We start from the raw sequence: 25,122 nt of genomic DNA, 5'->3' as shown, positions 1-25,122 counted from the left end.
TCTTCTGCTCACCCAAATGCTGCTTTATAAAGGCAAGGAAGATTTTTGCCCATGCCTCCTTCTAGAGACGACATAAAGACAGACATCTTCAGGGGAAGATTAATCTCATTTTATAATATGTCTAAGACTCAGGATATTTCCTGTAGCTCTCCACAGATTTACAGAGGACTCATTTAGTCTAATCTCTTTAACATGTCTAAAGTTAACTCAGATTAATATTATTTTTTGTCAGTAAATAACAGAAAATGTATGTCTTTTGACTTACAGTTTGAAAGTTGAGAAGAAACAACAGAACTTTTCCGTTTCTGTGTACTGCACTGGCCTAATAAGTGGGAAACGAGGCTTCAGCATACAGATTCTTCCATCCCAACGTCCTTAAGTAAAAATGGAACTGATTGCACTAAAGGACATTTATAAATTTGAGAGCAGTTTTAATCCCCAAAACAAAGGAATTCATCCTGATACTAGAGTAAGAAGTTCAGTATACTGCCGTTACATGACTAATACGAATAACAGAACATCTAGTAAACAGTGTTTCATTGTTATGCACTGGAAAATGAAAACAAAATATAATGTCATATTATGTAACTATTTTCAGTGTCTCAGCCAGGCAACAGAAGGTATAGACTGGCAATGTCTGAAATATACTGAAGAGTTATTCATACAAAAAAGACAAAACAAAACAAATAAACAAAAAAACATTAGCACGTCAGCAGTCTCAGATGCAGACATTTCAAGGTTTTAGCCAGTACAAAACTAGAACTAGTAGTAGCCAACATGACACTAGAGCCACTGTCAAAATGAGAAATCTAGAAATTGATGCGCACAGTATCTGATAACCAGTCAAGTCATCTCAAACAAATTCCAGAGTAAAACCTCATCTAAGCGAGAATATTCTGCAGGCAGTTGCTTCATGTCATGAGAATGTAATCCTGATTGTAATCCTGATTCAAGAATTACCTTATGGCTTAATAAAAACTTTGAAAGAAAATATAATAAATTGTAAGTATGCAGTAAGCACCTGTAATTAATAAGTGCTCCAAATAGATACTGTTCCATGTTAAAGACAAATTTCATATTGATTTTATATTTCATACTGAAGAAGAGAAGCTGTAGGGGGAGGGAGAAAGAAGGAAATGCTTTCAAAAGCCCTGTTCCTGCTTGGATTTGTGCTTGAAGCCAATAAGACAATTCATCTGTGGAAGAGTAAACAAGTGCATAATTCTTTTCAGGACCAAGGCTGTACTGGCAAAACTAACAACTGTGATGACAGGCTTCCCAGAGAGGCCAAGAGCTGAATGAAGCGTCAGCTGCCCTCATAACCTTAGCCTCAACAGCCATCAACATGCCATCCATGGATTTGAATGAGCCTATAGTTTATCTCTCTGGGATCACATATAGCATACAGGAAAAAGTGTTCAATGAAGGCTATGCAATTTTTACGTAGGTAGAATTTCCACAGGGGTTCTCACATCCACATATAGTTTGAAAAAGCAGCTAGAAAGTATCTGTTCTTTTCAGCTCAGAGCTACAGCACGTTGTTCAAAGGAGCTCATTTATTTAGTTCCCCATTGAATTACTGAATGTAATATATTGCAATGGTCAGTAGGCAGAGCCTTCTAGATAATTTTTTCAAACAGTCTCTCAGCAGTGCTACATGTCTTTGTTATAAAATATTTTAATTAAAAACTGAAATTTAGATTTAGCATGGTGCGAGTTCAAATATGATCAGTTCATTACTGTATTTTTAAAGATTAACATATTTTAATTAGAAAATATTTAACCATTATACAGCTTTTAAACCTCAGTAAGTGCTATCTGGGGTAAAGTTACAAAACAGAGCTGAAGTGAAAGTATCTATTGTACTTTACATCAGCTGGTCCTAAATGTTTCTGAAACTCTAAAGACATTAAAACAGATATACAGCCTATATTTATCAATCTAAATATTTTAATGTCAGAAGGCACTGAAATTCAAATGGCATCTAATCAGGCACTTAGTGGTCTATTTTATATCAAAGAGCTATGGGATAAAATACATACAATACTTAAATACTTCTTAGAGCAATGGCTAAAAATCAAAAGATGAACACAGATGAACACCTTAACCACTCATGCCCATTTACTTTCCTAGTGAATCTCTAAATTCAGGACAGAACAAGGTCTGAAAGGGCTAGATGCAGCTACAGGATGAATAGGTGAATGGAGGATGGAGGAAGACTCGCTACCAGATTGGATATGTTCTATGACAATATGCTCGGACTGAGGCAGCTCTCCTATGAGGAGAGCCTGATTGAGCTGGGACTGTTCAGCCTGGAGAAGAGGAGGCTTTGGGGGATCTTATTAATGTCTGTAAATACCTGAAGGGAGGGTGCAAAGAGGTTGGAACTGACCTCTGCTCAATGGTGTCCTGTGCCAGGACAAGAGGCAATGGGCACAAACTGGAGCACAAGAAGTTCTGTTTAAACATCAGGAAGCCGGTCTGTGCTGTGCAGGTGATGGAGCACTGGCACAGGCTGCCCAGAGAGGCTTTGGAGTCTCCTCCTTGGAGATCTTTAAAAGTCACCTGGATGTGGTCCTGGGCACCCTGCTCTGGTTGGCCCTGCTTGAGCATCAGGGTTGGACCAAATGACCTTCAGAGGTCCCTGCCAACATTAACCATTCTGCCATTTGGTGATTCTGTGAATATGCATTAAGATTTCTTTATTATTATTTATTTTTCCCACAACTGTTTCACAGATTTTCCCCCACATTGTTTCAGAAAAAAAAAAATGTTTATTCTTTAGGCTGATATAATTAAAACTTGTTTTAGGAAGGTATACAGACAAACCCATTTCTTAAGACATTGGAAATGACAGGTATACTTAAAGACAGCAGTAATTTCACTGAAGCCATCAGAAAATAAAAACATTATTTAAAAATAAGCTTTTGCTGTTTTGTTTTCAGTAGTGTTCTTCCTAACACAAAATTTTAATTGCAGGTTAGTTTTATTCTTGTAGTCATGTTGATAGATTTGATGCGAGCGACATACATCATTAGTCGTATTGTGTATTGGATTGCATTTCAAACAATAGCTTTGTCTGACCGAGCTCCTACAGCCTGTCTGATTGTTGCAGAATTGTCATTAAATGGAAATGATGCCAGCAAATGTTGAACTTAATGTTATGTTTCCAAATACCATGAATAATATTACAGTGCCTTTAATGATTTCCATAGGAGAAAAATGTCATTAAGCAAAGCAACAATATTAGCCCTGGTGCCCTGGCTGAATTCCAGTCTGGCTAATTGCATTCTGATACCTACCATTTCTCAGTAGTTTGAACTGGGTACATTTGTGTTCCTCGGTGTTTGATCATTGATATATTAATGCTGTACATTGTCAGCTCATTGCTGTATGCCACCCCAGAATTTGCTGGCTACCATGCTTGAACATTCAAGCTCTATTAATAAAGTCCTGACTACAGTACATGACCTTGAAAAGATTCCTTTCACTCTACCTTCCCACATTTCATCAAGTTTCTTAGGTAGTGTTTAACCTAGCAGGTAAGCATAGATCAATTTATTTCAGTGTTTGTTAAATGTACAGCACAACCTCAAGTCCCACTTCTGAAATAATGAGCTGCTGAAGTCCATTAACACATGTTTAAAGTTGAGCACAGAGATGATTGTCTGAGTTTCAATCAGAGAGACACTCTGAACAGTATTTCCTAAGCATCTCCACTTACTCTGCTTTGCTTTCAATTGTGCAGTGGTCTAAGAACATGACCCAAACTTTGGATGAGAGTTAAGTGAAGATATGCTCCAGGAGCACACCTCATACACTTCAGCACCTGCAAAGCATTCAAACAATGGCCCTGGAATAGAGCTAGTCCAGAGTTAAATTCCTGAAATGTGGACTTCAGAATAAACTGACTTGTACTATAGCTCTGCTTCAGCTGGTTCATAGTACTTGCTTGTGTAGACATAGTAATATTCAGATGCTTTATTCAAATTGGAAGATCTGAACTGTATTATTTTACTATTCTTTAAAGTATGGGTTTTCCACAACTCAAAGTACAGATTGCAGAATATTTGAGAAAATCATTCTGACTTTTTCACATTTGTTAACAGTGGCAGAAGAAAAAAAGATAGGGAGGGAAAGAGTCTGAGACCTAAATCCTAGCTCACAGAGAGCTATTAAAACAATCAGAAACATGATTCTGAATTGCCTTGATACACATTCAGGCAGGATTTCCAGTGCCAGTCCTATATAACAACTTTTTGTGCATCTGTCACATCTCAAAGACATTGTGTCTGGTATCATTCCTAACAGCCTCCCCAGGCCTCTTCATTTTGAGGGCCATTTGTGATATCCAATTCAGACATTCATACACATTAATTTTCACATTTGAAAGATCAGACAAGATCAACAAGAAGCATGTAAAACATTTAAATATGGCATATATTTCTATATGCATTGACAATGATTAAATATAAACACTCATTAAAATATGAGATCAGAAAGAGGTAGTGCCAAACAAAACTGGAAGAGAGTCTTTGTATCACTTAGGGAATTCAGCATTCCTGTAAACCTTACCTACAGATAACTCTAAGTAAATCAATCGCATACCATTTTTCTTGGGATCAGGTGTTCTCTCAGTTGAACAACTGAATCCATGTCCCTTCCCTACCTGGTATATAAAGTACCCCAGGAGCTGCACATGTTGTGCTGCATGTTGTACATGGCATTGTTGTTTAAGGTCTCAAGCTGAGTGATAAGCTGAAACTGGATCGTCATCGTAAAATTTTTGTCACAGTCTGATTTAGGAAGAAAGTCAATGTGAAGCTTTAAACGTATATCATCAGATCTTCAGAACTAATTTCAGGCTTAATACTGCTTTGGATTTTCTTCTGGTAGAAGAGAGAAGACAATGAAATGGGGGAGAAGAGTGACAGGATAAGTGGAAAAGAGAAGACAGGATTATGTGAGCACAGATGCTAATGAACTGAAAAACACCATTTTATTAAACTGTAATGTGTGTCTGCACAGAAGTCAATCGTTTGAAAGCAACCATAGCATATATAAAGAGCCTCTTAGATTCCCATACAGGAAGTCTTTTCTTTCCCCTTTCAAAGTTTCTGCTTAAGATTAAGGTTATTTATTATTCTGTACCTGGTTACACCAAAGCCATTTCTAACATGGTCTCCCTCCAACTGCATCTTGCACATACACACATCATTACAAACAGAAGGAAGGGGAGAGGAAGCAAAGGGAAAAGAGTGAGCTAAGGTTATTCTAGACTCTGAGAACACCACAGTCAATGCCCTAATAGACACAGAAATCAAATGCTTTATGGTGGTTGTGGCTGAATACAAATAAAAGTGAATTCAAGTCTTGCGGGTCCCAATCTTATCCAAAAACTCTGATATATACATAGCCACTGGTTCTCAAGCAAATATAATCTCATATCTATACATCTATTTAACTAGATTTTTTTTTCCAGTCTGTTTGAGAAACCTTTAATTAAACCTAGTATATTTATGAAAATGATCTGGATTTAATGGTTGGTAACTTCCAAAGGAAACATATTTTTTTGTCTGAATCCTGACAGAATCTATTTCCATATTGGACATATATATAGCTTCAGAAGAAAATCATGGGGTTCCTTTCCAAGTAAAAGAAACATTTGGTTATGATTGGCCAAGACTACTTTCAGATCTATATTATATAAATGAAATGTAATGCTAAATCCTTAATTTATTACCTATCCCAGTGTGTAGCTCTTTGAATAAACCTCATTTTGTGCTAATAATTCTCAGTAGTGCTGTACAATGTATGCTACAGAAGTCCCTGAGGTAGCCAAGAAAAACCAAGCCAAAACCAGCAGAGAAATGTCTTACCTGTCTGAACTCTTCAAGATCTATTTTGTTTCCCACCAGCACCAAGGGGATGTCATAGGTGTGCCGGACACGATAAATGAGTTCCTTAAACTCAGCAGCTTCTTGAAAGGATTGACGGTCTGTGATGGAATAGCAGATAATGAAGCCTTCTCCGCCTCGCATGTATTGGTCCCTCATGGCTGTGAATTCTGCCTGTGAAATAAGAAGAACCTGGTCAGTAATTTGGCAGAAAAAAATTATCCATCTGTAAATAACAGACTTGCTGAAAACTTCCTCCATCTCCCAAATAATTTCACACTGCTTGTTTTACTGTTTTAAATAGTTCTTGCTGAAACTCGTGCATCCTTCTGGGTCATTATCCTAGATAATACACCAGCAGGATTTCTCCTAGGACTTTTTTTTTTTTTTTTTTTTTTTTAACCTTTTCCTATCAGGAGAACTCTGTCTTCTAAGAAGATCAACTTATGCCAGTGCCTGCATATAGAAAACACTGTTTTATGTAGTTCTAGAACCTTCTGTAGCCCTTCTGGTACACACAGATGACTAGCAATTCAATGGATGCTAATAGGTGTGAAAGAAGAGCTATATTATTATCTAGGGATGGGAGATAGTTACAAGCTCTTTATTATGCACTTAGTTCAGAAGCTCAGTAATATCAAAACCATTTTAATTGACTCCCACCAGCTTTGGAAAAACGCCTAGTAAAACAGGAATATAATCTACAAAAAGTTCTGCTTTTTCAAATGCTCACAAAGGAGCTGGGGTATTTAGTTCAGTGTGGGATAATACCATTAAATCAAAATGAACAATTTTGAATGGAGGGATAATTGGCCCAATTTTCTCCTCCTTCATTTTCCTATATTTTTGTATGTATTTATTGTCACAGCTACATTTTGAGTTAGGAGTACAGTTTTCAGATTTATTTAACAAATACTACATTCTAGAAAAATCAAGGTTTACTTTTCAAAAACTAGTCTCAAACACTGTAGCTCGAGAATATGTTTTAAAGACAGTTTCTTTTTAAAGTTTGTTTGTTCTTCTTGATCACAACCCAGAATAACCCAATGCCATGGCAACAGTCTGTCGGGATCAGAATCCTCCTGACAGAATCAGCTCTCCAGAGATATTAAAATGCAGGAAGGTCTGATAAAGGAAGGCATACACATATCAACGCTGGACCATTTCTATGAGCAGCAGGATGCAATATCAAGTCCTGTATTTTTTTACTCTGTTGAGAATTTAGACGGGGATTTTAAAAAGAGTTTAGGCTATATATATCTCCTCAATTCTTGCTGAAAATTGAAGGGAAATGGATTGCTTATGCTCTTTTAAAAGTCCCAGCCTTAAATCTTTCTCAATAGTCACTCATGTTGATTGATAATACTTCCTGTGAATAGACTTTCGTGTTGACCATTATCATTTATTCATGATGTATCTTTTACCCAGGGGCTTTCTTATATATCATTCAAAATATTTCACCTGCTACAGGAAGAAGTTTATAGACTAAGCTCCAAAATAGCAGACTAATAGGCAATTTAAGGGTAAGATTCTGCTTTGAGCTTACTTTGAATTTCAAAATGTCTGAACTCTCACCACTGTCATCCCAGGAGAGTTTGTTATCTGCCAAGCTATAGCTTAGAGTGGATTAGGCCATGTTCTGTTCCATCCTCTTGAAACTGGATGTGGGGCAGTGTTGGGTAGAAACACAGAAGACATCTAGCCAAAGGGGATCTATGCTTTGTTGGTTTGGGCAAGACAATGAATGGAGATCTGGTCTCTGTTTCCAGGTCGTTGCCTCTCAACCACATTAGATAGCCCCTGGATCAATAACCAAACCAATAACAAACTGGAGACCACACTCCAAGTCTCCAAGTTACAGATGGGTAGTGTTAATTACTAAGCACAGAAACATACTCCCCCTCGCTTACTCACCCACTGACTTTCCTGCCAAGACAGGGTCTCTCCACCAACCTTCCTGAGTTTCTTCTCTTTGCATCATCACCTAGACCTATTCCATTCCATGATTAGTGGGATTGTCTCCTTTGCAGTAGGAGCTAAACAAGGCCATGATGCCTTCCTTCAGACTGAACATACAGTGAAAACCTTATGTGGAGTTGAACTTGTGGATTAAGGCCCTTGAATTTAGCCATCTACATGCAGTTGTAGGCCACAACTTAAGCTCCCATACAGATAATGGAAAACTGGTCAATATAGTTAATGGACTACAGATTGCTTCCACTGACAAAAAAAAAAAAAAAAAAAAAAAAAAAAAAAAAAAAAAAAAAAGCTATCTGTTTTTCAGTTTTATCTCTTTTTGGGTTTAGAGGGAGCTGAATATTTAGATAACTAAACAGAACCTCTAGGTCCCATGTGGACACATGAAGTAGATGTTTTGTTATATAACTTAAATCACAGCCCAGATGTTCCGTATTCCTGGGTTAGAACATTCATAAATCTACTATTATAACACTAGATGATTATTCCGCACAGCCTTTTACAAGGAATGAGCCCTGCTCAGTGAGGTGATCCACCTCCAGGAAGTGCTCTGAACTTTTTACACTCATTTATAGCTGCTTGCAGTGAACAAAGAACGCATAAGGACACATATCCCTATTTAAGTTAAACACTGCAAGTGACCTACTGCAACATGAAGACTGCCTGGATCACTCACCAGGAATGCTCAGTGGCTTTCCTTAAGTACAAGAAGAATCTGGATTCACACACAGTGAATCATTCCAAAAGGACAAAATGCTCAGCTTATAGGCACCACCATTCTCAAGCGGGAGACATTTACCTACACATTCTGCTTCATGCCTGGGCATAATTATGACTTCAAATATATGAATGATTTTGCTTTTCCATTTTTTCATTGTGACATCTTATTGCAGTTGATGTGTTAGACTAAACAGCCAGAATACCTTAGTGTCATGCTTGCAGTGATTCATTTTCAGATGCATTGATTATTCTATGCAAACTGGATTTGGGACATCCACTTCGTTTTCTGTTAACTCAATTAGCAATTTCTTTTCTTAGTTTTGATGTTGATTTTCACCTCTTAGCTGTTCCCCTTGGCAGGACTGCTCATTACAGACTCAAGAACTCCAAGGTTAAACATAAATAAGCACTATTTATTTATGTATTCATTTATTTTACATTCTGAAAACCCCAACATAGTAATATATATTAGGAAACAGAATAAATACAATTTTCAATAAACCTGCTGTAGCCCTTTCAATAACTGTGCCCATTATACATACAAGACAAAGGAGTAAGAAGCAATTAAAGCTGTTCAATTTTTAGTTCAAGACAGATTTCACAGTTTACACTTATTAAAATCCAAGTTCACCTGGGTTTCATGTATGTTTAACGATAGATGAAGATGGACCCAAAGGTTTTACATATTTTTCAGTGTTTTTATTTTATATTTTTGTTTGGTTCTTTTATAAAATAAGTGGCATTATATCTGTGCACTTGGCACACAAATGTCTTTGTTTTCTGCTATAAAAGTGGCTTTTTCAAAAAAATATTCAGGAATAGTACTTGATACATTTTTTTTTACTGAATAGGGGAAAAATATGAAACATTCCCAAGTCAGTAAATATCAAGGGGAAGAGAAAGAAGGAAATCACACCTCTTCAAAAGGAAATCAATTCTAAAAATTAAAGTGAAGATTTGTCATGCTTATAGCACTTTGCAGCTTGACATCAGTCTATAGTATTCTCTTGTGTATTATGACTAAGGCTTAACTGAAAAGTGTGATAAGAAATCTTTTGAAACAAAATCGCCTTCCTCCTTTGGAGAGATGCTGTAATTGAGAACAAGAATCAAGTTTGGATAGAAACAAAATAAAAACTTTCTTAAAGTTGAAAGAAAGCAATATAACTTTTCCATTTTTCCATTAGAATTGAAGTAAGAAAAAAAAAAAAAAAAGGTACTAAGCCTCATATGAAGCCTATATGTAGAAGAAAGTTAGCAAGAAAATTTGAGCATGTCACTCCTAAATGTCCCTAATGTCTGTTTCAGTTGCCCCTATCAGTTATAAGGCATCTCATACGATTTTGCACAGTTGATACATTGGACTCACAATGACATAGAGCAGTTCCCTCCACATGCTCAGTCGCATCCCATTCTGTTGTATTAAATGACATACACCCAGGTGAATTAATTTAGCCTTTAATGATCCCCTTTGCTAAGGGTATATGTTTATATATATCTTCATCAAACTTTCCTATGAGGCAGATGAGTCAGTAAAGGCTGGGGTAGAGAAAGTCCTAAATGTTTTGGTTTGTTGTGTTCTTCATCAGTAGGCTATTAGCTCTTTTCAGCAGAAGCCACACATTTATCTCGGATTTCCTTAAATTGGCAGTGTACCTGTAGAAGCCCAGCTCTTTGTCTTTCACATCTCTCAAAAGTTTCAACTCCAGCAACACTTTCTCGTTCCTGACATGCCCAAGAAATACTTCCATATCCATCTTTGGGTGGCTGTCCCTGTTTCCACATTTTTTATACTTTCTTCAGTCAAGCTGAGTGAGCAAACACTTTCTTTTTATATTAGCCTTTAGGAGAACAACTTAGTGTAGAAGAAAATACTTATCCTGTGGTTTCTCTCTGTTATCCTGATTTATCTTCTTTTACCCTGCTTTTTGTAACAAGCAAGAGGGCTTTTTCATAAAGAGCAATATTTTTAATTAGTTTTTGATTTCATCCTTTTTAATATAAACAGGACACATATGATTATTTATTTACTATTTATTTAATATTTATTTATTTATTTATTTATTTGTTAGTTTGAAATCCTTTCCAAGTGAGATCAATTTTGTATTGTCTTCAGAAGAGGAAACAGCATTGGGTGGCAAAGTAGACTACTCTTAGATACATATGTCCTTATGAGGGACTAGCTTATTGTTGGCTACCAAACCTAACCAATGTTCAGCTCAGGACAACCTCACCTTTTTGACTTAAGTAATCTAGGAAAGGATGTCACAAATGTTCACTGTAGGTATGTCTGCTTCTTTACTGTGTCCTAAGCATTTCCTCCTGAACAGCACTGGAGAAAGAGTGGTGGGTCAGAAAAGCTTTCACCCAACTCAGAATCATTACGAAGAACCACATCACTGTTTTACATCAGCAGAACTCAAAACTGAAGTCTCTGGGACTCCAGCGTTACGCATTGCTAAAAGCAAGCCTCGCCAGCACCAAGGAAATAGGAAAAAAAGGGTGAGGAAAAGAAAAAACAAATGAAAAAAAGACAGAGGCTGTGAGCAGGAGGTCACTTAAACTGTCCCTTCCATTTCATTGTGTGGCATGTGTTTGAGGAGGACAGTGCAGTGCTTGAAAACGCAGTCCTCCTCCACACTCCTCAGAAGTACAGCGCTTAGAAATTTAAAGATTCAGCACCTCAGAAACAAAGGTGTCTTGTTTTTCAAACTACACACACACTCCACACATTTTGATGCCTGTTCTGTTTTTATGATCTTGGCTTGTATCTCTGGAAGAGGTCAGAGTCTCCCCAGGGAGGCCATCCTCACAGTTTGAGAAATGCCACTTTCTCTATCTTCTTGTCTCGTGTTCTGCTTGACTTTAGAACCAGGAATCTGCTAACAGATGTTCTTAATCAAAGCTGTCTCCCTGATTACCACAGGGGTCATTCTTGTTATGAAGTGGTTTTTTTTTACATTTCTAGTGAGCGCTGGGGGGTGGGGGGTGTTCTTCGAAACAGGCAGAATACTGTTCATCTACAACAATGAACAAACAAGGATAAAATGAAGAGAAAGGACACAGGAAACTCAGTAGGGAAAATAAATCCTTCAAATAGTGAGTAAAAGAATCACACATAAAGACCATAAACCATAAAAGAACTATGTGAAAATATATTGTTCTCTCTTTCTTTCTGTTTTTCTTTTTTTGAGAGTTTGAGTTGAGAGTTTCTCCTATCTCAGAAAAGTTCTTTTTGAATATGGTCAAAGATTAAATTTTAGCACCAAATGGTTTCTCATTGCCAAAGTGCAACCCGCCCATATCTCTCTGTTAACAAATTCTCTCAAACACATAAACATCACAGCTGACTTCCCTGGGATTACATATCCTTCATCTGGCACTGCTTGTAATATGCTATGAATTTCTTTTCTTTTACCTCCTGAAACAGATACATCTAAGGAAAACACACTGGTGAGAAGTGTAATGATTTTATTTTATTTTTTTAACTATTTTTAGTCTTTTTTTTTTCTTTCATGTGAAATCTTGTTTGTAAAAGCAAACTGTAAGAAACCTGCAACCATTATACTTTCATTGACAAAGCTTCCAAATAGGAAGCTGGGGTCAAATATTATATCTTCTAACCACCATAATATTGTTACTGAACTAGATACAAGAGATGGGACTTGTTTCATCTGATTTCTACTACTGAAAATGTAAGCACCTATTCCACAGCGATCTTCAACTTTCTCTCTGCAGTCAGGAGAGAGATGATCAACTCCAGTGAGTAATTCACTCCACCTTCAGAGAAGTATTCAAGAGATCAGGGATGACTTTCCCTCTGACCTCCCTAACTACCTCAGCTGTAGATTGTTAACAGAGACTAAATACCTATGCCAAACTCTGAGATACCCACAATAACAGCCACAGTCCTCACCCAGTCACTACCCTTTGTGCATTTGGATGATAAGGTTTGTCTTCTTGTTCCTTTTATAGTTTTTGTCTAGTTTCTGCAAGACTGTGGTATTTCCAGTGCAGTTTGAGAGGTTGGCAAGGAGTAACATCTGGCACTTTTCTCCAGTGGATGGTTTTTCCCCTTGTGACACTCAGCAGTAAGAAATACTGACCCTCAGCATGGGATAAGATATACTTAAGATGCATTAGGAGATAACAAGCAGATATACTTTATTATCAGAGAAGTCAAAGTTTCAAACCTGCTGCCTTTGCTTGCAGGATTCCAGCATGCAGTGGCTATAGGTTACCAGTGATGACACACCAGAAAACAAGAAAGCACTGACCGATATCACATCCCATCACTTCCTCTCTCTTCCCTCTTTTTTTCCAGTCATCCTTGGCAAACAGCAACAACAAAAGGAGTTGCACAGAAAAACAAACAAACAAACAAACAAAACAGAAAGAAGTCTGCAGCAGGTGGTACTCGGCCACCTGTGCCAGCCCAAACCATCTGCCACATCACTGGGAGGAAGGAAGGGAGTTGAATAACAGCTCAGACCCAGACCAAAGAAAATGGAGGCGCTCTGGCTGGACTGGAGGACAGGAACTGATTCTTCTCTGCATCAACTCTCTACGTTGCACTGGTTGTGTACCAAACCCTCTCTCATGACCTTTTCCCCTGCTATAGTAATGATCCAGGAGCAGTTCAAAATGGGATTAGTATAAATGAGAATTAGCCCATAAGCCTGTAGTGGAAGTGGATTATTATTATAATCAGTCCCCTGATTAATGATCAGTCAGAGTCTCACTTCTTAAAATTACAGGAAGGAATCCTTGCTTCTCTTATAAAACAGCGATATCCCCTTCCTTCTGTGAATTTGTACTGGGGACAAAATGCATATCAGAGATGATGGGAACAGTATAAAGATAACATAAAAGATGCAGCCCATGTTCCTAGCAGACTAATGCCTTTCTGAACTTAAGCTGACAGCCTTCCAAGGCAATATCATGAACTCCACATTGTACAAAATCAGTAACCTTTTCTTAACTTGGGGAATGGCCAAGTAAAATGCTAAGATAGATACTGAAATCAATCCGTAATATGGAAGATAACCAACAGCAACCCTACTGAAATCAGTGCTTATTTATCTGGCCACTCTTCCCTCTGTTTAAGCTAATTAATTTACCTGGAGAGGGAAACAGGAAGAATAATATTAATAACAGGTGATCTTTGCTGGAAGATATAGGTATGATTTTCAGGTTTTGTAACAAATACATTATTTGCTGTTTTCCAGGGGTCAATGTACACTCTGTGTACTCATCCAGGTAGACTGAATGGCAGGGAACACCTCAAGACTTTGTCTATGGGTAAGAAGACAGTCTGAACCGAATGAATCAGCTGAGTGGACGGCTGGCAAGTTAAGGAACACAACTAGGCACACTGAACATGCAACACAGAATCTTGCATCCCCAATCTCTGCAGATTTTTTGCAGATTTTTTTTCAAAAAAAAAAATCTCAATTTTAATTTCTTAATATGAGTTGCTATACCAGGTTTGATTATGCAGACAATAGTCTCATCTTCATCCAAATGAGTCTGAGAATTCATGTTGGTATGTCTAAATTTTCACCCTTTTTAAGAATAGCCAGTTTGTGAGGTTCGTTTGATTACTGACTTCTTTAAATCATTGTGGAACACAATCTGATTTCATCACTTGTGAATTCATGTCCTTTACAACATATGGGCTTAAACATTTAGGTTTTCCTTCTCTTTCCAGTTATGATACTTCCCATAGTATCTGGCATTGCTCATAGTCACAGACAGGACTGCAGGATGAAAGTCAGGTAGAGATGTCCCTTCACATCTTTCACACTGATGGACCACTACTGCACTGCCTCATTGTGTAGCGGGAGAACATTTTGTATTCACTTACTGTTCTGTGTTCAAATACTGCTCTGTATCTTGGCTGGCTTATAAAGTAAGATTGAACCATATCAGACAGGTAGAAAAAATAAGTAAAGAAAAATAAATAAATAAATAAATAAATAAAAGACAACTGAGAACAATATTCTGATAAAATAACTCATGACTTAAAAAAAAAAAAAAAAGATAAAAATAAAAAATAGCACCACACTGTGAACTTCTTTCTTACTAAGGAACTAGTAAATAACCTGTGCTGGCAGTCAGGTCCTCCTTCCAGAAGTAGCTTCTCTGCACTGATGTTCCCAATGTTCACACTCTAATTGCCCTCCTGCCCTCAGGTGATGATGTATTTGCCAGGTTTCTGCAACTGTGTTTTTGTTAACTTTATTAATCCTGCTATTCCAAAGATGGTTTGTCATATCCAGTAATGAAAATATGCAATCCATCACCTGGGAGATAATATCTACTTTTCATTCACCCCAAAATATGGAGAAAATCACCGTATCAGTTCTCCACAATGCCAGTAAAAATGCCTCAGTGCTACAGTCCCTAACTCAGAGAACTGTCTTTTACATTCACATTAATGCTAATGGTTTCTCTCTTAGGGATAAACACCTTAGTAATTTTCTGTTATATGCATACATTGAAGCAATCTCCATTGTTAACTATCTCAAAAACCTCCAACTACATTTGGTTTATCATGCACCATATAACACTTCTCCCCCCTTCCTCATTGATATGCAAGAAAGAATAAAGCTTATTTTCACCTTTTAACACAAATGCATCATAAATGGTAAAGGGAAAGAATTAATAGCCCGGTAATTACATTTTAGTAAACAACAGAAAAAAAAAAGGAAAAAAAAAAAAAAAAAGACAGCAACCCACTAGCAAAGAGGTAATGACTGCAGCTGCAAGCAAGGACTCGCCAGGGATTCAAACAAGCTCTTGTAATCTTACATGGGGATTGCAGAGTTGTCTTCTTCCCCAGTGAGTCTTGTGCAGCCTTGCAGAAGTGAAGCAGGAGGCTACAGAATCAGACACCCCATTGCTCTGATAAATGACTGTAAATGATATTCTGGCTTGCATATATATTCTCTCACAATGACTTCCATAACAAGTTTGCTTACCTTAAAAATTCCACTACATAGATATTTCTCTCTCTTCCCCTGTGCCCTACTCATCACCAGAGATACAACCTGAACTAAGACTCTGAAGAGGGGGAGAAGAAAAGAAGCAAACAAGCTGCCAGGTAGCTTTTTTAAAGACTTTCATATTTAATCAGCTGTGCCACTGAAATCTAGCTCAGTGTTTATCTGAGGAATGTGCTCCCCAGAGACTACATAAATCATCGCCAATATGAATGTAAGATAGTTAGGTTAAAGATGCATTGATTTTATATTGCTTACAGCGTTAAATTTAGTATGACTCTATTACAAAAGGTCTGAATTGTCATGTCCCTGGAACTTACAGATTTCTTCCAGCAAGAAGGAGATCCCATCATTCTTTTTTCTTTGCATTTGCACTACTGTTTCTGATGCAGGTAAAATGACCAGGTAACATTAAGTACACAGGGACAGTCACTGGACAGGCGTCCACACAGTCCTGAAGAACCGCATTCAGTGACCTTCTGGGGACTTGTGGGAACATAGACTTATCTGGAACAGGAGGAATGTGTGTCACCTTGACTGTGAGCAGCTCACAAAGTGCCTCTAAGGTACCTTAGAGTATACATGCAGGGTAGCTATCCCGCACAGAGATGCTCCAGCCTTAATAATAGGATACAAGAAACATTTCATCATACTCCACGTTTACTATATAGATGTCTGTACCTTGCTCAGTTGCCTTGACTCTGTTCACAGTCAATGAAAAAAGTAAACTCAGAAAGGTGCTTGAATTATTTTAAACATTTGAGGTTAAGAGGGAACTATGCTATCAAACAATTATTTCTTTTCAGCAACTGTAAGAACAATCTAGATGGTTAGTTCAGACGTACAAGTCCATATTGTGAATAATTTAAGTTAGCTAAGAATAGTCCATCTTTGGGACTAGAAGAACATACTTCAACAGCTATGAGGTACCCACACCATCACCTTTCCTGCATGGCATGGTACTTTGAAAATGCCATGGCAGCTGCACCTCACACAGCCTCTCAGTTGCAATGGTTAGCACCTGCTACAAAAACATGACGTGGAAGAGAAGTGTCATCTTGAAGACATAAATCCTTGAAATACATTATGGGACAGTCCTGCAGAAAAGTGAGTGGAATATGGAAACTAAGCCAGTTAAAGGTGAAATAACAATAACCAAATGCTAGCAGAGAGAAATAGTAGAAATTACATGTTTTGAGATATTTTCAGCAGGGACATAATTTATAGTAAGCCCAGTTTCCCCCTCTAATCCTGTCCCTGAAGAGGTAGAGCTATAATAAGGAGGCTGGCCTGTAGGCTTCTATGCCCACAGATGCTGTTCCATCCCTGGGACAGGGCTTAAGCTCCCACTAGAGAGAAAATCGGAGGGGTAAAAAAGATGTATGCAAGGATGCTAATGAAGGAAGAGAATGCAAGGTAACAGCACATGACCATAGAGCAGGTACGGGTTGTACCGTATGTTAGGCAGCATCCTATCTGGGAAGGCATTAGACCAGCATAAACCACTGGGCAGAATGCAATGTACCTTGGCTTCAGTAAAGTGAAATTGCTGTGTATTGCATGCAAGCCTGTCTTCAAACAACCCTCCAGTGCAGTTGTAATGAATGGAAACTTAGAATCATGCTTCTTATACTCTCCTTCCTAATATAAAAAGCTCTTTGGATGATGCATGGAAGGCACTGACAGTGTTCCCAACAGATACTGCAAAGATGTATACAAGTACTTTCCACCAGGTGCAATGCCATAGGGTAATACTCTTCAATATTCTCCAAAAGAATACAGAAAAGGTTAGCTGTGTGATGTGCAAAACACTATTTTCAGAAAGGACACAAGAGGAGAATAGCTAGATCCTTGGCTGCCTAAGAACTCTACCTCTTGTACATTTGATAGGAAAAAAAAGACTTTGGAGGGAAGCTTCTTTTCACAACATAGACATTTTTAATGAATGTGTAAGAACATTCAGGAGGACCAATTCTTCCAATTATTTTATAACAATTCAGGCTAATGTCTAACATTTTATGGACTTTGTACTTCATACATTCAAGATTTCATCCAGATCCATTACTACGATATCTAGGTTTCAAAGTAAGTAGGGAATAGTTTAACTGAGACTAAGTCACTTCTAGCGGGGTAAATGATACCAAGTTCCATTTTTGGATCTGCAATATCTGGGTCTGATTATAAAATGGGACAGTATTTTTCATTTCTTTAGAAAAAAAGCTGTAAGGATAAAGGCAGAGCTCCAAAGCTGTAGCCATCAGGCATCCTGGTTAGACCAATAGGTCCTGAAAGATGCTGAGTAGCTCCTGAGAGATGCCCCAACTGCCCAACAAAAGGACACAACACATCTACAGTTCTGAAAGTTAGTGGAGTCTGACTACTTTGGTTTGCTTCAGTGTTTAGCTACCTCACTGTAGCTAAGAGAGAAGATCTGATTCCTTATGCAGGCACAGCTGATATAGCTACTGATAAGCTTTGGTTTTTGTCTTCTTAAAAGGAAAGCTTGCTCTGCTGCTCTGATAGTGACATGGAACTCCAGTGGCATCTACAGAACAATCTGTTATCCTCAGCCATTAGGCACAAAACAAAAGCAAGCACAAATAAATAAATAAATAAATAAATAAATAAATAAAGCTTGCTCCACAAGCAAGAAAAGATAAAGAGAAATGTATATCCAGTTTAAAAAAGAAAACACAAAATGTTCCATATTTTCAGCAATTATTTTCTTGAATTTCTATGTTGTTCTTAATGTCCTATTTTAAGAAACTGGACGGCATTCCTTCGAATGTAAAGGAGAAGTGATATACAATTGAATTAGAACTGAAAATTTACTAAGGTTTACTTTTTCTCTTCCTCTTTTTTTTTCCTTTATTATTATTATTATTATTATTACTGTTTATTATTATTATTGTTGTTTTGTTGTTGTTGTTATTATTATTATTATTATTATTATTATTATTATTATTATTATTATTATTATTATTATTATTATTGGTGGAGGGGAGATACCCCTTCCAGGTTCTATGGCAAAGCTACTGGAACTAGAGCTGTAGGTGGTGGCTTTCATTTTTAGGCTTTTCCAGCCCCCTCCTGATAGATTGAAACGAAAATCATTTGTTCAGAAAGCCTCTTTTTGCCAGATATCTCATGCAGTTTGCAATTCAAAGGTTTGGATGATTCATATAAGAACTGTGTAAATTTTGCTCTCTCATTTTTTTTATTTTTATTTCTTTTCTGGAGATGCCACCATTCAGTGTACTGGTGGCATATCCAGCAGCTACAGAAGAGCATAACAAACAAATCTTGTCAAGTTATGGTTCTTTGGAACAATCCGCTTTTCCTGAGAAGCCTGGACACCCTGCTCTGCAAGAGACCCCTGTCTTGATCATTTATTATTTTTGGGTTAAATGGCACCATGCCATGCTGTTACACAGGCTTGTTTTCTTAGTGTGCAAGCCTAGTTTTTAGACATGGAAATACCTTTTTAATGTGAATTTTGTGAAAACTGGTACAGACAGAAAAGAGTTTTCTGTCCGCTCTAATCATTGGGTCTGTGTAAAGGTACTTTGGAACAAATGGATTTTGATAGGCAAACCTCTGTAAAATGGAATTCCTAATGAGATTATCTAGGACAGCTGCATATATATAAAGAAATCAGGACACGCATGTCCAATGTCTGCCTGAAGTAACTTCCAGGAGCTCCAATGCCATTAAACAGTGGGAATAAAAGGTACGAAAAACAGTATGCAGTGCTAGAAGAAAGGCAAATTTACATAATCACAGTCTTGTGGAGGACCTGGATGAAGTTCAATCACACAGGATGTGCTTATGCAGGTGTTTTCCATGCAGTATACACCAGAATACAAAAAAACAAAACAAAAACAAACAAAAAAAAAAAAAAAAAAAAAAAAAAGAAAATACTACAAGGAAAGATCTGGAAAGAAGAAAAAAAATGATTATGCTACCTTTATTAGAATTTGTAACAGCACGTTTTCTTCTTTATATATATATATATGTATGAAAAGCTACAAATCAAACATGAGGCAGTATTGCTATTTATGTATCTTGGAAATAAGTTAGTATTTAAAGGAAGAAAAAGAAAAGGGAGGGAGAGAAGAGTTTATTGAAAAATGAAAGACAGGCATAGAAAGTACTCCTCCACCTGTAATATGGAACCAGGTGCATTAACTTCACTGAAGTGGAATGGTAGTGAGGAGCAGAAATCTGTATCTCTAGACTCATTTAACCCTGATGCTCACCTTAAATGCTACAAAATGTTGTTACACCTGTTTACAAGAAAGATAAATACAGACCTGTAAATACAAACTGATTCATCCTTTATTACGCCATGATTCATTCAGGAATGGGAAAGAAAATTGGGAATCTTAGTTTCTAATTGCCTGCTCTTGCTAAACTTACATATATTTTTTTTTTTGACAGTAGATGACTAGATCTTTACTGACTGAATTCAAAGAATATTTTGCCCAGAATTTGAAGGAAATTGGAGTCAGATCTACAATTTCATCTATGACTTACTGGAACCTTTATTTTTCACTCACTATCTGTGCCAAATTAATATTTCTCCAAAATCTGTCCATTCCCATATCAAATGACTTGGTCATGGGAGAGAATTTAGTTCTCCCTAGAAAATACAGAACAGCTTGTCTTAGAAAGAATTCACCAATTTTTCAGTTGCTATGGTTTGACTTTCTGGGTATGTCATCATCAGCCTGTGAAACAAAAACACATGAAGAAAATAAAATTAATGTTCTTCACCTAATACACTGTGTTAATGGTTGCTACTTAGTTCACTACAACTGTGCTTTAAAAATAAAATAGATTTCATTTACTTACTCCATTCCTAGCAGATAGTGCACTAAAATTATTTTCCCCTTAAAAGAACATGCTTTAAAGGACCATTAAAATATAATTACTGCCAAAAAGGCATTTTGCATTTCCTTGAGATAAGCTGCAGTAGTGTAGTTTGACATTCGACTTCCATTGATTCAGGATTACAGAGCAGCATAGATAATAAGCAGAAGGATCTCAGATAACAGCTTGAGTGAGTCATCGGACTATAGTGTTTAGTCTGAGAAAGTGTGTTTATCTGAAGGGCTCTTGGGACTAATACAGTTCCTCTTCAAAGCTTGAAGCAGGGGGCAAAAATCATAGTCCTGGAGGTTGGCAGGATAAACATGTCCTGTGATTTGCTAGCAATTCAAGAGATGGATTTCACTACAGAGCATGCTGCTGTTGTCAGGTTGAAAAGTGTCTGCCTGAAAATGAATTCATGTGCACACAGCTCCAGACAAAGGAAAATCTGCCTGAAATGGCATGCCATCACATTTTGAGGACAATTTTTCAAGTCTCTGACTCACACTTGGGAAATATACTGGTGCACCAAGTTTATCATAAAAAGCTCACATTTTAACAAGAAAAAAATGGTGCAATAATCTTCAAATATACTGTCTCACTGACAGGTACAGAAATCCATTTTTCTGCATATGTGTCTGCTTTGTGTTTGAAAACAAGTTTGCGTTTATTACACAGGATCATCTCAGATTATTTTTCAGTGAAGGGAATTTGGTCTCTTTTAAAGTTCGGCGTGAGTTCTGAATACGGAGTCTGGGTAATGTGCCACCATAAGGAAAGCTGTGGCAAGAATGAAGGCTCCTGTGTCAGTCACCAGTGTATTAATACAGCAGAAGAGATAACTGCTGTTTATATTCCAAGAGGAGGAATTCAAACTGGGCTCCACAAGTAGCAACATATTTTGAAGAGAGGGTTTCCCTAACCGTGTGGAGGCTTTTTGTGGAGGATCGGAGCTGTCAGGGCTTGTCAGTGTCTAATAGGAACTATGAAGGGAAATGAACAAAGTACTTTATGTCTGAATGTCCTTCCCTTCATACCTACAGGTTTCCTTGAAGTCAAAGCGTTCCCACCAGTTTAAATCTGTGTAAAAGCAGATGAGGTTTATGATACATTGGATAAGAAAGGGAAACCTCAAGAACTGACCCATGAACAAGACTGGACAAGATAGTTCACGATGTCTTTGTAGATAATAGCTTTCATTTGCAGATTTTCAATAGTCTTAGTATTTACTCCACTTGTCAAATTGTAGCTAGCCCAGAGGGTTAAAAGGTAACTAAATAATAAGTCCTCTTAAAGAGGTCTTTTCCAACCTAAATGATTCTATAATTCTAAAGCTCAATCTTAAATTTACTCTCCTTGTTTTTTGTTTATTTGTTTTCTGGTTTTGTTTTAATTGAAATGTAGATGCGAAAATAAAACTTTGAGTTTGAGAAGAGAACTTCTAGTTAAAGAGGAGCCAAAGGCATCACTGGTGGCTTCTTTGAATATTAAAGATGAGGTTAAGGATACATCTCTTTTAGAGTTAATTGTGCCACTGAAAAAGAAAACCAACATCATTTTTTTGTTACTTTCCTTCTTGATACACATCACTTTTTCAAGCCTGATGGTGGGAACTTTATAAGTAATTGCTGTTTATGACAATTTGCCTACATGCAGGTACATTAGCAATATCTGATCTTGGAACTCTCTGGGGTAAACTTAACCTTATTCTGTCTGAAGTCGATTGCTGCAAGCAAAGACAGGCAATCCTGGTGGCAGGCATAATGGGTGGTGAAAAGCAGGGGTAGGGAGTTCAGTGAAGCATATCTACTTACACTAGCCCTACATACATTCAGAACGTGCCTTTTACTATATCTTCTGTGGAAGAGAGATTTCAGAAAAGCATTAAAGGACAATCAGTGATGACATATCCAGAATTCATGGAACATCAGTCTGCTTCCTGTGAGGATAAATCTGTCATATTTAACAGTGTCCACCTGCATTTATGAAAAGAGGAAGATCAGTAACTAGATAAGCAACATTAATAGTTTGCGTTTTTAACATTTTTTGAATCTTTTTTAAATTCAGAAAGCTGAGAACCAGAAATATATTTCTGAAGCATCACATACGTTTTCAGTGTCCTGACCTGTATCTTTCAATTAAAATTTCTGTCTGGTTTCAGATATAAAATCAGATATGTGTTTTTAACTGTGGACTTGGCAATAAAAGATTAATTGCTAACAAATTGCACTATTTGGTCAGTGATGAAGTGTTCAGTTAGTGCATACATACATTCTCTAGAACAACAACATACATTGACTTCGGTCTGTTTCCATCTTGATTTCTTGTGTTTCCCAAACCGAGAAGAATTACAGTTTTAGCTCCTTGATCTTCTGAAGTGATTAAAACCATGGTTCAAAGTTGATAATGAGGTATCTATGACTGTGAGGACCCCCATGAAGCACCGCATGGCACTACCAGAGCACACCACCAGCAGCATAGCTGGGTGCTTTGACTCTACCCCGAGTCAGTGAAATCCCAGGCGGATTTCAGTCTGAACTTCAGCGAGAGTGACATTAAGCCCCCTGTGAGGAAAGAGGATATTTTAGCTGTTGGCTTCAATGAGATTTGGATTAGGCCTTGATTTATTCTGGAGTTGTGCAGTGAAGATAGAGAGGCAACGAATTTAAAGACACCTGCAATGACAAGCAACTAAATCCAGGACACGTAGAGCGGACAGCTTCTGAAAAATAGGGGCCTAGGAAAGTGGGAAGAGCTTCCTAGCATGGATACGAGACATGCTTCAGTGATGACAGTCTGAACTGGAAGAACAGGGAAATTTAAAGCAGAGATTTTCTGTTATCATTTCAACATAGATCTTGAAATAGAAAGCTATGTCAGGCTGTGCGGTGTCCTGGGCTGATATATTTGCAGAGCCTGCTGCTACCACCACAGGCCTCTGCTTGCTCCAAAATCTCTGCTTTCTTCATTAGGTGGTCATTACATGCTCTAGGACTCTAATATGGATATTTGGGTCTCTTTTTGAAACAAGTGTTAAATAAAATTCTACAGTCTTTCTCTACTGTTGTTTTCATCAGCATTCACTGGCTACGTTATTCTGATTTTTTTTTTTTTACCTTACAACTGTCATTTCTGATAATCTTCATAATATTTGCAATAAATCTCCCCCTTAACCTGATTATAAATGAGGCCTTGGTGCAGACTTTTTATATGATCTAAAGTTAGAGACAAAAATTGTGTAATATTCTGGAGAATTTTTCCTAAAAAAATGAATGTGACTAACAAAAGTTGAACTTGGTTTAAGCTGGAAAACACAGCATTTTCAGCTACTTAAAGGTAAAGTGTATAGGGACATTTTTCCTTTTGCTTGAATCTAAAACAATCTTTCAGAAGGTTTGAAAATGTTGCTCCAATTTTATTTTATTTTTTTTTTTCATTTTAGAAGAAAATGACAGAAAATAAAAAAAAAAAATAACGCTTAAAAATACTTGTTCTAATGAAAAACAGACAAATAAACAAACAAACAAAAAACAGTGACCTTGGTTTCAGTAATACAGAAAGAGAAAAAAAATTGGAATATCCGATTGTATTTTTTCATGTAGAGCACAACTTTTATGGTCCTTATAACAAAAACAAACTGAAAAAAAAAATAAAGTCAAAGCAATTATTTGTTTTGGTTTTTACAATGTATTTTTACTACATTTAAAACATACTCCCAATAAAAGTACATTATCCATTTTTGGTTCATTCATTATCCATATTTTGCTTTGAATTTAAGGTGGTTTCCTATATATAAATGATATTTGCATGACAGATGCAAATTTGGGATTAGGTGGCTCACCCCTGCACAGGTCTATGTTTGGGAGCACAATGCAATGAGTTCTGTGCCTACCGCACCCTCTTCTGCGGTTTGTAGAGCTGAACTACTGCACTTTCTCTGAGTGTCCACAGGCAAAAACAAAGCAAACAAACAAACAGAAAAAGAGCAAATTGGGAACACACTATAAAGAGGAAATTCTGTATGGGATTTTGATCCTCCTTCCATTAGAAAAAAAAGCTGTGTGCATAAACTCTTATTCATCAATCCTGTTCACCTCTGGGTAAGAAAGTATTTTACTTTTTATCATTTTAACTATACAAAACAGGACTAAGATGAATTTAAGAGTAGAATGAAGTAGATGTAAAAAGCGAACTATTTAAAAGGCTAGCACAGGACATCCCTAACACATGAAGTTTTACAAGACTAAGCAGCTGGAGGTGTAATTCCTAGTAATGGCATACTAATGGCAATATAGGGCTGAAGTTACTAAGCTCAGACCTTCTGAGTGAGTAAAGAAAATGTTGCTTCCCCTTATCCATCAAAACAACAGATATTTTCACACGTATTATTGAGTAACAACTATGATGTTCCCACCCTACCCCCAGCCAAATCGTTGCTGAAACTATACTAGGGTTATTATGCATGGGAAACTTCTTGACCTTGTTTTAATAATGGATTGTAGGTCAATTAAATTCGTAGCTTTGGAGGCTTGCCTTGAAATCTAGCTTAACTTTTCTCAGAAATCAAACACTTTCACAGGAGAATCAGCAGCAAGCCAGTCACTGGTTAACTGCTGGGACTGTAAAATTTTGGGTCAAGGAGGAATAATTCA

General features: G+C 37.1%; 1 protein-coding gene across 2 annotated transcripts in view; it reads right to left on the bottom strand.

Annotated features, from left to right (window-relative positions):
* Positions 1–25,122, bottom strand: part of RIT2 (Ras like without CAAX 2) — a 207,613-nt gene that overhangs the window by 100,788 nt on the left and 81,703 nt on the right. For both annotated transcript variants that reach the window (XM_040541740.1, XM_040541739.1), the window contains exon 4: positions 5,880–6,071. In XM_040541740.1, coding sequence (XP_040397674.1) covers positions 5,880–6,071 — 192 coding nt within the window. The remainder of the gene's footprint in view (positions 1–5,879; positions 6,072–25,122) is intronic.

Source organism: Cygnus olor, chromosome Z (genome assembly GCF_009769625.2).
Source record: "Cygnus olor isolate bCygOlo1 chromosome Z, bCygOlo1.pri.v2, whole genome shotgun sequence".
In the NCBI taxonomy this organism is placed as follows: domain Eukaryota; kingdom Metazoa; phylum Chordata; class Aves; order Anseriformes; family Anatidae; genus Cygnus; species Cygnus olor.
Note: the sequence above shows the minus strand (reverse complement) of the source record. Positions and strands in the feature narration are given on the sequence as shown.